Source organism: Patella vulgata, chromosome 5 (assembly GCF_932274485.2).
Source record: "Patella vulgata chromosome 5, xgPatVulg1.2, whole genome shotgun sequence".
In the NCBI taxonomy this organism is placed as follows: domain Eukaryota; kingdom Metazoa; phylum Mollusca; class Gastropoda; family Patellidae; genus Patella; species Patella vulgata.
This window is the reverse complement of record NC_065883.2, coordinates 30901915-30916963: the sequence shown is the minus strand read 5'-3', so window position 1 is coordinate 30916963 and position 15049 is coordinate 30901915. Positions and strand designations below refer to the sequence as shown.

The following is a 15049-nucleotide window of genomic DNA, read 5'->3' as shown; positions in this document are numbered from 1 at the left end:
TTGCCTGTTGCCTGTCCAACCGTTTGGGTTTTCCATGGGTTCTCCAGTTAAACAAGATTTAACTAAGTGTTAGTCCCAAAATGATCTCTCTCTCTCTCTCTCTCTTTTAATGTGAATACTGTGGTACATGTAAAAGTATGTTGAATAGCTTACTCTTACATGTAGGTTAATTAGATAATTTAGTCATAATTATGATGAATTACATGAGATATCATAACCAATTAGATTGTTATCCATTATATACATAAAAAAAAAATCATTTTTAAAGAAATATTACTTACCAATAATAAGAAAACAAGCTATATAAGAATATAGATACTGTTGCAATACGATATTAGTTTTTCTTGAATTTTACAATAAAATTGTTGCAATATACACATTTTTTTCAATATGTTAACTGCCATTTTGACCCTCTCCCTATTTATACTTCATTAATACATGTACAAGCACAGATAAAAAAAATCTGTTTTGTCAACATATTTGTTATTAGGTGATGGTTGTCACAATTCAAGAATGAGTATAAGTAGTGGGATTAAAACTTGATTAACTTAATGTACTTACATCTGATATGTTTAATATGTAAGAGAATATGATTACTGTATGTTGGATGTGTTTAACATGTAATAGAATAACCTAGTTCCTTAATTATTCTCATTACTTATTTATGTCTGATACTTACTATTAAAGGTTATGGGAAATACATTTATATAGTACATGTACATATTAATTATTTAAAACAATTAAAGGGAAATATCTAGTTACTATACATGTAAGCTTACACATTGTTGATTATGTAAAAATATTCAGGACTGTTATGTGAACTCATAAAATGAGAACATGTATTAGATGTTCTAGGTTCTAAGAAGAGTAAGCATATCCTGCCTTGTGCATTGAAACCCATTACATAATTATTTTAACAATTTCTCTGTTAAAGGGGCATTGGGTAAGATTAGTTAAAATAGCTGACAATTGGTTGTTACTAACATTGGTACAATAATAAAGTCTCGATTATCCATTTTTTTTACGTTAATCATCTATCAAATCCACTGAATATTTCAAGTAAACGATGGCATCGAGAGTTGATTATGTCAAATTAATAATTTAGATAACATTACAGGCCTAAAGAAAGGACTACAAAGGGCAGATTTAGCTCTTGCATAATGCATGTTTAAACAATTTACTTCAAGGGAAGCTCTTCAGTCTGCAATGTGTATTCTGCATTCTGCATTGATGACTTCATATCTTTAATACATTATGAAATTTTATCAATAGACATGTACATGTACAACATGCTATACTATTTGAACTGGATTATGCTCAGAGTGTTGTGACTGGTATTTAATGCATTTTTGATTGTATATGTACTAGTCTATTTCTTTTAGGTGGTTTTTTTTTCTTTTTTAAATGATAAAATCTCCTCCAATAATGAACCAGTTTTATAATATTAGAAAATCTTATTTTAAAAGACCAGCTAAATGACTTGGATATGCTCCAAAAAATTTTGTCAAAAGATGTAAAAATGTCAATGCATCTAAATAAAATAAACAACATTTCATTCACTTCAAAATTTTATTTAACTACAGATCTTGGCCATCTACTTCTTTTAAAGAAAAAGATAGGTAAAAAAAAAATCCTTTTAAATTAAATAGAATGAAAATGGAACAACTGGCCCTTTACATATTGCATTCAGAAAAGTCAAATGAGTGTAAATGAATTTAGATTTTTAAAAGATATGTTAATGTCATCCAAGTCTTAAATTTTTTTTGTCCACTTTAGTGTTTAAGTATTTCAGAAGTGTTTATTGTGGTTCATCCTGTTTGTTTGCAATTTTTACAAAATTATAACTCTCCATATTGATTGTGCAGTAGAGTTCACCAAAGTTTCCAAAATGTTCTCAAGATATTTAACATAATTCATTGTTATTGTCATCATCATTTTCCAGACTTGGATAAATAAAGTAGAAGTACTTGGGTTTTGTCATATTCCCAAAAAGCCAATAGCTAACATTTTTAAATTAAGTAAAAAATTATATTGAATAATTCAAAGATATATTATCTGCACCTACCTAAAGTTCAGATGTTGAGAATAGACCATGTGTTTCTGAAAGTGAATGTTGGTATATACATGTGTTTATCATGTGTTTGTATTTAGCGTGTCGTTAAACTCTTGTTGTATACACACATCATTAACACTCAATAACACGGTGGATAATTTCTAACACCAGGATCTATCTCAACTACTAAGCAGATTAAAGTGAGGATGTTAAGCTCCTCGACAATTTAATTCTTAACATCTGTTTTCTCTCTATGCTCCTCTGGGCTCCCAACAACTAAAAAATGTCTTTCATAGATGCGTTAGCAGACTCCATCCATGCATAATTCATCTTGGTGGTTATCATCATCATTATTTAGATCTATATTTAATAGGAAAGGGATTAATGGGGGTGGGGGGATATCTGGTTAATGTTTCACACACTTGAACTGTTTCTGTGAACAAATTATGGAGAATGAATATCATACATGTACATGCATCAGGATCTACATGTACCTGTTATACTTACAAGATTAAAGCGAATGTATCACAAAATGATAAATATCTAACATCAGTTCTATAGACATCTCTAAATTATGACAAAATTCACTGTCTTAATTATTTCTGTTAAAGATGTACACATTAGCCATCTTCATGAAATGAGAATCAATATTTTGATAATTCGATTTCAATAATTTGACTGATGCATTCCAAACACCGGATGCAGACAACTTTGCTTTGGTAGGCCAGTTTGGTCTGAACTGAGTATGTACATGTAGATCAGCCAATTCACATTATATTATTACTGAACATTCCTCACGTTGGTGCCAGTCAATATTTCCCCCCCCCCCCCAAACATTGGTTAATGATCCTTATTCATAACAAACCCTCTTAAAGTGGTTTTGATCACCAGTGATGTGATCTTTTATATATGAACTTACAAAAGAAAAATAACATCAAACAAGAAAACATCTTGATACATGTAGTAGTCACAAAATAGTTTCCTGTTTTTCTGTCCTAAACATGTTAAAGATCATAAATGTCGTTATCATATCATGTAAGAATTATCAGTGTATGGCACTGATAGTCAACATAAATTATAGAGATTAAAGAGAGCTTATCACTAGACCACTCTTGACATTTGATAATTGAACATATGTGAATGACTTCTAACACAAAATTTTAATTAAATCTTCTGGCTCCAGCAATAAAGACATTTAACTAAGATGGTTCCAATTAATCTTTGGCTGAAATAGGGACTGTTTGTCATTTTTCCAGAGGTAACCTTCTAACCAATAGCTCCAACTTCTGAAATCAAAATTCAGATCAGCCCTAAGATTAATGAAAATCTTTATGGAAATGTATACTTGATTAACCCAATTTATAGAAAAGAGGTTATGTCAGTCTTTATAATATTTTTCACTGTAAATCTTTGAATCCTTCAAATTTTTCTACTAAATAATTTTAACAATTATTCTTTTTTTTTAGATAAACAATAAAACAATTAAGGGGTATGTAGAAAAAGAGGTTTTAAAGAATAAAAGATAACAAAAACACTACAGGTGTTACGTACAAGGTGTCAGAAATCATGAATGAAATAAAAATACTAATACAAAATAGGATAAAGTAGGTTATTGTCATTATAGACTGTTTATTTAAAAGAGGAGATAATATCAGTTTAAAGCGACAGGAGCTGGTTTATCAAAATGATAAAACAAGAAGTCAGCATTCAAGCCTATTTCATGCTATTGACTGGATGTCTTGAACATATTTATCATATTTTTATCTTTCACTGGTATTTTCAATTATACTGTATTCTGGTAAAATGGAATCAAATTTTTAAGGACCTTTGATTGAAAACCTGGCAAGGTGATCAAAATGAATTGCTGGAAATGTGAAAAAATATAAATGCGTAAGCTTAAGTATTCATTAATTGAACTTTCATCAACCATAAGAAAAACCATGCTTGATGGACTACTACAATTTGTTCCCTAAATTTGACCCTGGCCCTTGAGGAGAGGATAACGATAATAAGAGAAAAGTCTTCATTTAAATGGAAATACAACTGGAGGTAATCCCCTGTAACACAAGAATAGGCAACCCAATATAAAAAGTAGAGCAGTGTTTAAGATCACTCATCCATTCTTTTATTATCATTTATTCAGACCACAAGAGCCTGAGGTCATTGTGGTATATAAACTTTACTTATGTATATATCAACTTGATCTAACTACATATGGACAGTTGCTTTTTTAAAAGGTTGAACATTCAGTTAAAGATTATTGGTTTTGAAATCGAAGTAAATACTTACATGTGTATGTATTTTACCATGGACTTTATAAAGTCCATGATTTTACTTAGATATCCTGTTATAATTTGACTTTAAAATAGTTACTTGGGACTCAAGGATGAAAGATATTTTTATTTATTTGTAAGCGGGTAAGAAAATTGAGTACATGTTAGTTTACATTTCAATGTTCTACCTGAAACATACTGAAGTAGACCTCATATACCAGTAATATACTTAAAAACATGTTATAGAATTTAAATAGTTCTAAAATAAATAAGATAAAAAAACTCCATACAAAGTATACTGGTAGTAACAATTAGTAAGTTAAATAGTACTTCTCTCACAATTAACATCATTATCCCAGATCGTACTTTCAAAGTAAATATCACCTAATTATCATCTGAAATCATGTAAAAATGTTTAATTTAAAGAAGTAAATGTTGACTCTTGACATTTATAATTACAGGTATGTAAATATTATCATAAAACTGAAGCGTACTTGACACAAGAACAGTATTCATGTAATAGCAACTAATTTACTAATTTGAAGCTCCTACAAAAAAAATTATGTTTCAGTTTTCTTACTAATATAACTTCTATATTGGATTTACTCAGATAGGTTAAATACAAATACAATTTTAATGTTTGTTTTTGTCCAATATTGGCAGGTCACCAATTGAGAAAAATTTAATCTGCCACATTTTTATATTACAATTAAAAAAATAAAGATAGTTACTGGTTCAAGAGGCTGGCTGTATTGGCAGCAACTTTAAGGAGGTTGGTTTTGAAACTGGACACTGTAGTTACCATATACTGTTAAAATAGAGCTATGTTTTGACCAGTTAGTCCAGTATGTTTATCTATCTACTGTTTAAATAGAGAACAGGTTTTGAACATTATTGTACAATGCACCTTGTGAGTCCAGTCACAGACAGAAAGATTACTTGTATATATGTAAAGATGAATGATAATGAAAGTGAACTATAGAGTGAACTAGTGTTCTATTCTATTTTGACATCCAGAGATGGTCATTTTTAACATGATATATCTATAATATAATGAAGGTGAAATACTGTAGGTCTATGGTCTTGCCAAGCTGGATTAGATGGAGATAATCATTACAGTTTTATTCACCTTTATTAAGAATTGTCTTTTCCTTTTAACGTTAATGTTTTGTGTTCACAAACCTATAATATACTATTCAAAAAAAGTAGGGGATATTTGATTTTGGGGGCATAATACTAAAATATGCAAATGACTACGAAAAAAGTCACTATATAGAACCTAACAGAAGAAACATTTCCAGTTACATGTGACGCCCAAACGCACCAATAGCTACCGCATGGAATGCAGGTGATGCTTGGGATCATCATGGGGGTCCAACCCAAGATTTGCACGACTCTGACTTTGAATGTTACAGACATTGTGGCATTGAATTCCAGGGTGGAAACATCAGTTTAATTGTTTTAGTGACCAGAAAACAAATTTTGATATGCGTCGGCTTACCCAAAATGAAAGGTTACGTGCCCTTGGCATGCTACAGATCGGCACAACACAGGCGGTTGTGGCGCGGACGATGAATGTTTCACAGTCTGTCATAAGCAGGCTATGGTCCAGATACCGTGATACACAATCTGTACAGGACAGACCACGCTCAGGTCGACCAAGGGCGACAACTCAAGCCCAGGATCGATTTATCCGTACCTTGGCCTAGAGAAATCGTGTCATCACAGCAAATCAGATCAGCGCTCGTCTTCAAACAGACACTGGTGTGAGAGTGAGTGGCCAGACGATTCGGAATCGACTGCATAGGGGTCACCTTCGCGCCCGACGTCCTCGCGTGATCCCTTGTTTGAGAGATCATCACATTCAGGCAAGACGTCGTTGGTGTAGGGATCGTCAACACTGGGATAATCGACGCTGGAGCAATGTGATGTTTTCAGATGAGTCAAGGTTCACTGTTGATTTTTTGGACAGACGTAGGAGGGTGTGGCGTCGTCGAAACGAGCGCTTCCAAGACGTTAACGTCATCAGACATGATCGATTTGGGGGTGGTTCTCTTATGGTATGGGGAGGCATCACTGTTGCTGGAAGAACGGCTTTACATGTTGTTGCAGGGCGTGTTACAGGCCAGTACTACCGGGACAGCATCTTCCAGGATGACAACGCAAGATGTCACAGGGCCAGGATCGTTACAGGTTACCTCCAACAACAGAACATCACCACATTACCTTGGCCAGCACTGAGTCCCGACCTCTCCCCCATCGAGCATGTCTGGGACATGCTTGGACAGAGTTTACGTCAACGTCAACAACGTCCTGCCAATGTCCAAGAACTTGCTGCTGCGTTGCAACAGGAATGGGACAATCTGGACCAAAATGACCTTAGACGTCTCATTAGGAATATGCCACGTCGGATCAATGCTTGTTTGGCAAACAGAGGAGGATTTACCCGTTACTGACTTGGTTGTGATGCTGTGATAACTTTGCTGTTTGACCCCGGGTATCATTTTACCCTTATAATGGTCAGTCTGTGCCTTACTTAGTCTAACGATCATTTGGAATAAATCGATGAATGTGAACTTCATTTCATTTTGTCATTTGTTTCTTCGTCAGTTTCATTAGGTGACTTTAATAACACTTAAAAATCAAATATCCCCTACTTTTTTTGAATAGTATAGTATGGGTGAAAAGGCTAACATATATGTATAAAGGTATCTAAATACTAAACTTGAAATATAAAGAATGCAGATGCTGAAGATAATTCCTGAACAGAACTGGACATAATAAAAACAGTACAATTTGGTTAATTAGATATATCGTAATGTGAGAAAACCAAAATTTGTTTATCTGCTTGATGTTGGGGGCATTTGAACACCACCATTGTTCTGTTGTTAATGAACCAAGTTCAGAGCTGAGATGCCATCGTTGAAATTCAATTCTGAATATTGTAGAGTCTGTGTAAACATAAAAATTGAAAAACTGAAATATTTGAATTATAAGTAATTATAAGTACATATATACATGTATGTACCGATATACATATCTCTGATCTTAAATTAGAATCAAAAGTAAAATATTTGTTAATCTGTTATAGGAACTTTATCTCAATTTGAAACCAGTAACAGTATTATACATGTACATGGCATGTATTACCTTCTTCTTTAAACTGATGAACTACTTCAACCCATGACTAAAAAATCATATGAAGCCAGAATATTCATATACATAGTGGAAAAATAATAGTGAAAAAAAGCAGTCATGGGAACACAGGTTTTAGCTACCATCTACCCTCTTCCCGTTAAATATGACTACAAACAAGATTCTTGGTTAAAATTTAAAATTTCTGAATAAAGACTTCATATGACGCTGACCCTTTAAGTCACCCTTGAATGAATGAATATACTATAAAGGTACATTATATTAAGGTATAATAAAGATTGATGAATAGTTTCATATCTTGGCACCCCGTCCTTATTAGATCCACATCATAAACCTTTAATATACTGGGTGTATTTAACTCATTTTCTTATCTACTTTTTATATACTTGGATTTGATAAAAGTTAACCGCATGCCACACAAGTGTTTATATAGTCTACATTATATTTATGAATAAAATATTTGCTATGATTTGGGTGTAAAATGCATATACAGTATGTAAGTAAATTGCACAACACTTTGACATATTATTGCATTGGTGCACGTTAACAATCCATTTGCTGTTGTAATTCGAAGCTATAATAAATCACATCATTTAAACTTCAGTTACAAGATATAAGAATGCCATGCATAATCTCTATCTACTTTTACATGAGCATTGCATGTTACTTTCGGTTGTTTTCTGATAATGGATGTACAACACTACACCTTTCCTTCCTCTACACCTATACCTGTATAGAAACTTGTTATCTTTAACTTTTATTAATTACACATTGTAATCTACATGTACATCCTCTCTAGATATATGTTCCGTCCATGTATCTCATTAATACTTAGAACAAGAATCTTTCACCCTTCATATTTGCACACATGCACAGCAAACACCCAGTTTATCGGTCAGAAATCTGTCTCCCAGATTACAATTTTCAACAAGACAAGAAGATAAATGAATCACAAATATATCTAGTGTAAAGATATTTTCCTTCATAGAATTGAAATAAAGTGTGGTTGGATCTCAGTGTTGAGAGTAAAAAGATAAAATCAATTCATTATTTATGAGGTTAATTATGGATGCTAGAACTGTGAAAGACAATGTTCTATTAAGTTACAGATATTGATTGATCTCTTGCGATGTTTGTCATTTCAGAAATTAAAATTTGTATTTTAAAATTTAGGATAAGTTGTATACATGTAGTGGTAAGCAATTTTTTGTCAGTAGTTTAATTTATTTTGACAAATAAATATATATATATATATATATATATATATATACATGTATATGCATTTCAGGTTTAAACTATAGGAATAGGCCTATATAACTGTCAGAATGCCAGCTAGAAAAGGATTTTGTTGGTGTTTAGGTGGTACACGCCCCCCAGAGATCAAACATGGTATGGACTCTGCACAAGGAACATTAAAACCTATAGAAGTGGATATCCCAATGCCAACAGATGAAAATGAACTTAACGCTAAATTCCAGGAACTAGTTGTAAGTATACAATAACATGCAAATGTAGTTAATATAAATTAAGAAAGAGGGTGATTGAATACGGAAACAAACAGTTACCACAGAATGCGCATGGGTGTTTATTATGCATAATAAGGCTAATCATTTAACATTTTAAAAAAAAATGAAAGACCTACAGAGAAGATTTTGACGATACGCTACACATTGGATGCCACTTTAATGCAAATGTTGTGATTTGCTTATCATTTGCATGCTTATCATTTTATACTAAGACAAGTATATTCTATACACAAGGGTGTCACTACACTGTACCTGTTGGGATATATGCTGAACCTGCCATATTGTGGTCTGCCCTCAAGAAAGCTCCTAGTGTAGCTGTTTACCAGCTTCTCTGGGAAGAATTAGGACATTAAACCCCATTTTTATTTCATTTCCTTCAGAGGATGGTGTAACCCTGTTGAACAATTTGAAGCTCTTCAAAAATGGTCTTGTTACAAATATACCTTCTGCACTTACTATTATAGTTTTGTACATCAAAGGGTTATTTGCATGCCAAAATAATTTGTCTTTCTGGAGCTGTCAAGCTTTAACCCTAAGATATTTTTTGTATTTATTCAGGCTGAGTTAGATTTAGATAAACCACATCAAGAAGCTTTGTATAGTTTACCAAAAGAAAAAAAATGGCAGATCTACTGTAGCAAGAAAAAGGTATGTTATGTACTTAAGTTGTGTTTCCTGTAAAGGTATATATTTTGTTATACTTAAGTTCTGCATGGCAATTGCAAGGATAGACAAGAACTTGTTAAGACAGTCTCTTCACATTATTCTAATATTATAATCTAATGTATTTGACAAACAGTTAACAATGTAAAGCAACTACTGAACGAAAAACAGGCAAAAAACAACAGGCGTAAAAAAAAAAACCAACCCCAAAGCACAGTGTAAATGAGCAATGCCCTATAAAATAACAGTGCAAAATATATTCAAATATCATGTTGTGCGTGTCATAATATTGTTGAATATTCATTCTATAGTCTTCTCAATTATTGGCTGTTTTAAAATAAAGATAAATGTATCTAGCATTCATTCAGTAATCTTATAGTATAAACACATTCTGATATCTTCACACTTTTCGTAGCAGGAAATTCTGATGTCTTAGAGACATTTATTTGAAGAAGTTGATCAATAGCAAGCGATGACAAATTTATTGATCTAAAATTATGAATCTTGTCACCTTCAGGCAATATGAGACTAACATCTACATTCTTAACACTTGCTCCACTTTTAAAGTACTACTATAACCAGCATGACTATAACCAAGTACACCACGTGCTAGAGTGTTAATAAAGTACTTCTTTTCAAATGTTTTGCAAAAATTCTTATGCCATTTTTCCCATGAAATTTAGCTTTTGTCTTGTGGAAGTTACTCTTTTTTATGCTCATTTATAATTATTAACACTGCATTAGGATAGATATTCTTAAATAATATGCATAAGGGCCTTCATCCTTTGATAATGAATAATTTAAAGTGATAGTAAAATGTGGGGTCTATTATGGATTTTGTTCAGTTTCCATCAGTTTTTCTATGAAAATGATGTGAGAAAGTATTAAGTAATATCAGTCCCATAATTATTGTATAAAGTACAGTAGTTCTGTAAGTCTGTGAATACCATTAGACTGTTCGTCCAGCCATGTGTCACAACCAGTGTCTGTAGTATTGATTTTAGTCAGGACTAATGGATATGTATGTCTTCTATTTAATAAACGGATTATCATCAGAATAAATGGTTTAGGTCAAAGATAAATGTAGAGGATAGTGTTATTTAAAGATACTTTTCCACAAAAGTATTTATCAGGTGGTTATTTCCAATAAAAGTATGGCAATTTTGATATATATGGAAAGTAGAAACATCCAATCTTACTAGAAAAATACCGGGTTCCCTGAAAAACACCCATGGAGCGCACACGGGACAAAAATGTAACGTTTTCCCTTACCGGCAACCCGACAATTAGGAATGTGTGCTTGAGTGACGTCAAAGGTTGCACTCGAAGATTTTCTGATCTCTCAGCATTAGTGAACACTTGATATATATGTTGATAAACTTGATGGTAAGCTTAAACGTACAACAGTTTCTGAGATAAAAACCATGGAAAAAGACATGAGTAGTGGATAATCTGAGAATTAATTAGGCTTCGATATTTATGATAAATGAACAGCAGTTAAAGACAACATCATCTTGTATGTGCAATGAATTCTCTTCTGGCTTCATGCCCGTCGCTTGATACCGCATTATCCAAGTCATGTGACACAAACATGGCATCTTTTAATAGATTCTTTGTAGCAGTGGTATTCCTTCGCGAAGACAATATTTTGAGAAGGATTTTGATAGTTCAATTAGTTTGAATATGTTTTTGACTCGATTTTGCAGTTTTCAAATTTCCTTTTTATACGCCCACATTTTCATGTGGACGTATATTGTCGTTGCCCGTCCGGACGTCCGTCCACAATTTGTTTGTGGACAGCCTACTATGGCGGGTTTTCAGGTTCAAAATCCGATCTGCAGTAGAAAGTGGAAAATAAAAAGCAAAAGAGAAAATTCTTATCCAAAATGGACATTTTCGTGTGGGAAACATATACCGCTCATGCTTTTCAACCTAATACGTCCACCTTTTCAACTTTAAGTCGTAAATATTCTACTTTCAACAACAGAATTTCTACTTTCAATAATCAACTTTTGACATTCGACTTTCAACTTCAGATTTTCGACTAGAGATTTTCTGCTCGAGATTTTCTCCATGCATTTTACGGAAATAAATTTGATCACATGACTATTTCTGCATGTCATTAAAATACGGTATTTTTCCAGATAAATAATTGATCCCAAATATTTCTACGCAGTCACCCACGAATGTAGGGCGAAAGTTATTTTTAGTCTTTCTCTCCCTTTTCCTTTTTCCCCCTTATCTTGGTTCCTTTCGATATTGGCATGTATCGGACCATAACTTCATGGATTATGGCCCCTGATTGTACGAAAAATCATGTTTTTAGCTTGTGGACACTCTGGAGGTCACAGTTTTTTTCCCGATTTTAAAAACTGTTTAGATATATCACTATTCCACCATAATGAAGATTGTATCAGGAATTTCGGGAAAATCGAAATGAAAGTGAAGGCAAAATGGCCGCTCTCTGTACGCAAATGATGTAAAGGTATGTAATACAAAGGTTATGGACCCTCTAGAGGTCACAATTTCTATCCGATTTTGATGAAACTTGAAACATATCTTTATATTCCGAAAATCTGAGTCCCTTTTGATATTTGCGCATTTCAGACCATAACTTTCTGGATTATGGCCCTGGCAAGGTTGCAACGATACAGAAAAAAAATATTGTGATATCTCACGATATTGTTAAAATAAATTATCGCGATATCATGGATTATCGTCTGGAGTAAATTATCACGATAGTTCAAATTATCGTGCTTCAAAAATTCAATATCGTGATAATTACTGATATAAAATTGATATAAGTTGAGTTGATATAACTTGAGGTGTATAAATGGATTAATGTATCTAGTGTATCCATTTGGTATTTAGCAATGTATGAGATACTGATGAAGTGAGACGTATATACATGTATATATGCTGGGGTAAGATTATTCCTGTAGATATCGTCTCCTCAGATCATTCTATTCTGATCAGCTGGAATGCCTGGAATACCGAATAAATATTCATTAACTCGATATCTGGTTAACAGACTGGTCGGGTGTTCTTTTTAAACTAAAATATCCACATATGAGTGACAGAAGAAATGTTCTTTTTCATGTCAGCAGCAGTGTGTTTTCGCATTCTGCCGTACTGTCATAATAAATATTCCGATTGGCATTGACAGTTTCAAGCTCGGAAGCCATTTTATTCAAAGAATATAAGAAATATTATCCAGACGTTTTTTCAGCGTAAAATATCGGTGTTATTTTCAACGGACTGGGTAATCAACGATAAACCACCTCTTCATTACTATGGCGACGTATATTGTCACGTGCAGTTTAACTCTATCCATCTCTTGCAAAATGTGGGTGTATCCTGCCTGGCAGCCGCTGGTATAGTTTCAGAATAATGACAAAAGGAAGTTAAATTGATGTTAGATGTGGTGTAAAACATGCTTTGAAAATCATAGGCATGTTATCTGTGCAAGTACATGAAATGTACATGCCAAGGAGTAAGGTCACCTGTTTAACCTCGTAGGTTTTCTTTGGATTATCCAATTTCCTCCCATGCAAATTGTTGGGGTAAAAAGTATCATTTTAGTCTTAAAATGGCTTAGATTTGTTGAGTGTTGAGTGAATCCTAGAGACAACTTGATGAGCAAGATCTGTCTATGAATTGGTTGATTAGTCTTCATTCTATCGGTTAGTTTTATTGCACTATGATTTGATCCTATAGATGCTACATTTGCCAGTTGAATGATTGCTTATTCCCTATAAATTTTCTATTTATACTGAGTAACAACTAACAAGTGTTTTTAGTACTTATTTTCATTTATGCGGAGTAACAATATTTTTAATCTGCAAACTCAACAGTTACAAATTTTGTGAATAGTCTTTAACTTATCAGACGTTTTGCTTAAATAAATGTTGTAAAATCATTGTCTCGGTGTTCTTCTGATTTGATGAACTAATTTCAGTTTTCCTACATGTATATTAAAACCAAATTCAGAAAGTTTTAATCAAAATGAAAAAGTTCTTTTCAATGAAGGTTTTCATTTGAACAGGGATTGATTAAATGACAAATTCTTTGTTAAAAAAAATCCCAAATAACTACCTTGATTTAGTGTCTTTATTTGTTGTGGATTTTTATTTTTTCTGCCCCTCCAAATGATGAGAACGAGTGTACCTGGAGTGGAGTATTTTCACCTGTTGAATGAAATGCTTGTGCTGCTCATGTTGATTTAAACGCTGTAGTTCCTTCAAATTCTCCTAAATTCCACACATGTTCAGCCTGAGTGTCTGATGGTCAGAATGAATTCTTTCCTCAGTGCAGCAATGTTTCTCTGACATTTTCACCATTTTATTGTGTACAAACCCTCCTTTGATTGTTTCTAGTTAACAATATTTATAAATTGTTTTGTGTTTGTAGCAAATAAAAACATCTGTCTAACCCTTACCATTAGGTATAGTATGAAGGACATGTTTTAATGAGAAATCATATGAATATCTAGAATTCAGATTCTAATAATCTTGACCAGAGCTTTTCAGTACAAATGTAAATGATGCCGATTTTCTGCAAAAATTTAATCATTTAAGATAATAAAGAACATAATTTTTTATGGACAGTTTTCAAACAGAATTTCATGTTGACTTTTTTTTTAGTACTAAAAGGCCTATGTTTTAGAGTCTTTAATGGAATATCACTCTATTAGTACATAGCCTATACGAATTTGAGATTTTGAATTTTATTATGCACTATATATTATGCACTACTACCACTTTGATTCCTTGAAAGTATGATTAATGTTCCAAGTTAGAATAGTACTATCAACAGACAATGACCAAAAGATCAATACTAGACAGTCAGTGGACAGATGCATAAATACTGAACAATAGATAAAACAACCTGATAAATTATGCATTGATGACATTTAGTATTTAAAGAAATCAATGCTTTATTCAATTGACTATTTCTGTTGATAAAATCTATTCAAACTTATATCTAGGCTACACCAAAAATAATGAAAAGGAAAATACCTTTTACTTATAGCCCAAAGGAAATAAAATCCTATTGTTGTGTGCTTAAACTTAATCTCTATTTATATATGTATATACACTCCTATGTTTCTGTTTAGTTCTAAAGGCTTTCAAAGTTGATGATGGGGGGTGGCCAAGTGGTCTAAAGATTTGCATGTAAACTTACAACTTGTTGAGACAAGAATTTAAATAATCTATCGTTAATTAAAACTAGAAATGCCTTTAGACTAAAGTAAAATAGAGACAACTAAAAAATGAAACGGAATGATAGTATAATTTTAATTAGACGGGCATTAAAGTTGCCATGTCTTTCTTATTTAGTTCTTGTTTTTTAAACTCAAATAATGTGCCAAATTTAGC

At 32.6% G+C, this 15049-nt stretch overlaps 1 protein-coding gene across 2 annotated transcripts in view; it reads left to right on the top strand.

Moving 5' to 3' along the window:
* LOC126821521 (disheveled-associated activator of morphogenesis 1-A) overlaps positions 1-15049 on the top strand; it is a 59859-nt gene that overhangs the window by 13223 nt on the left and 31587 nt on the right. For both annotated transcript variants that reach the window (XM_056101279.1, XM_050549968.2), the window contains exons 2-3: positions 8771-8969; positions 9567-9656. In XM_056101279.1, the coding sequence (XP_055957254.1) occupies positions 8808-8969; positions 9567-9656 (252 nt within the window). In that variant the 5' untranslated portion in view covers positions 8771-8807. The remainder of the gene's footprint in view (positions 1-8770; positions 8970-9566; positions 9657-15049) is intronic.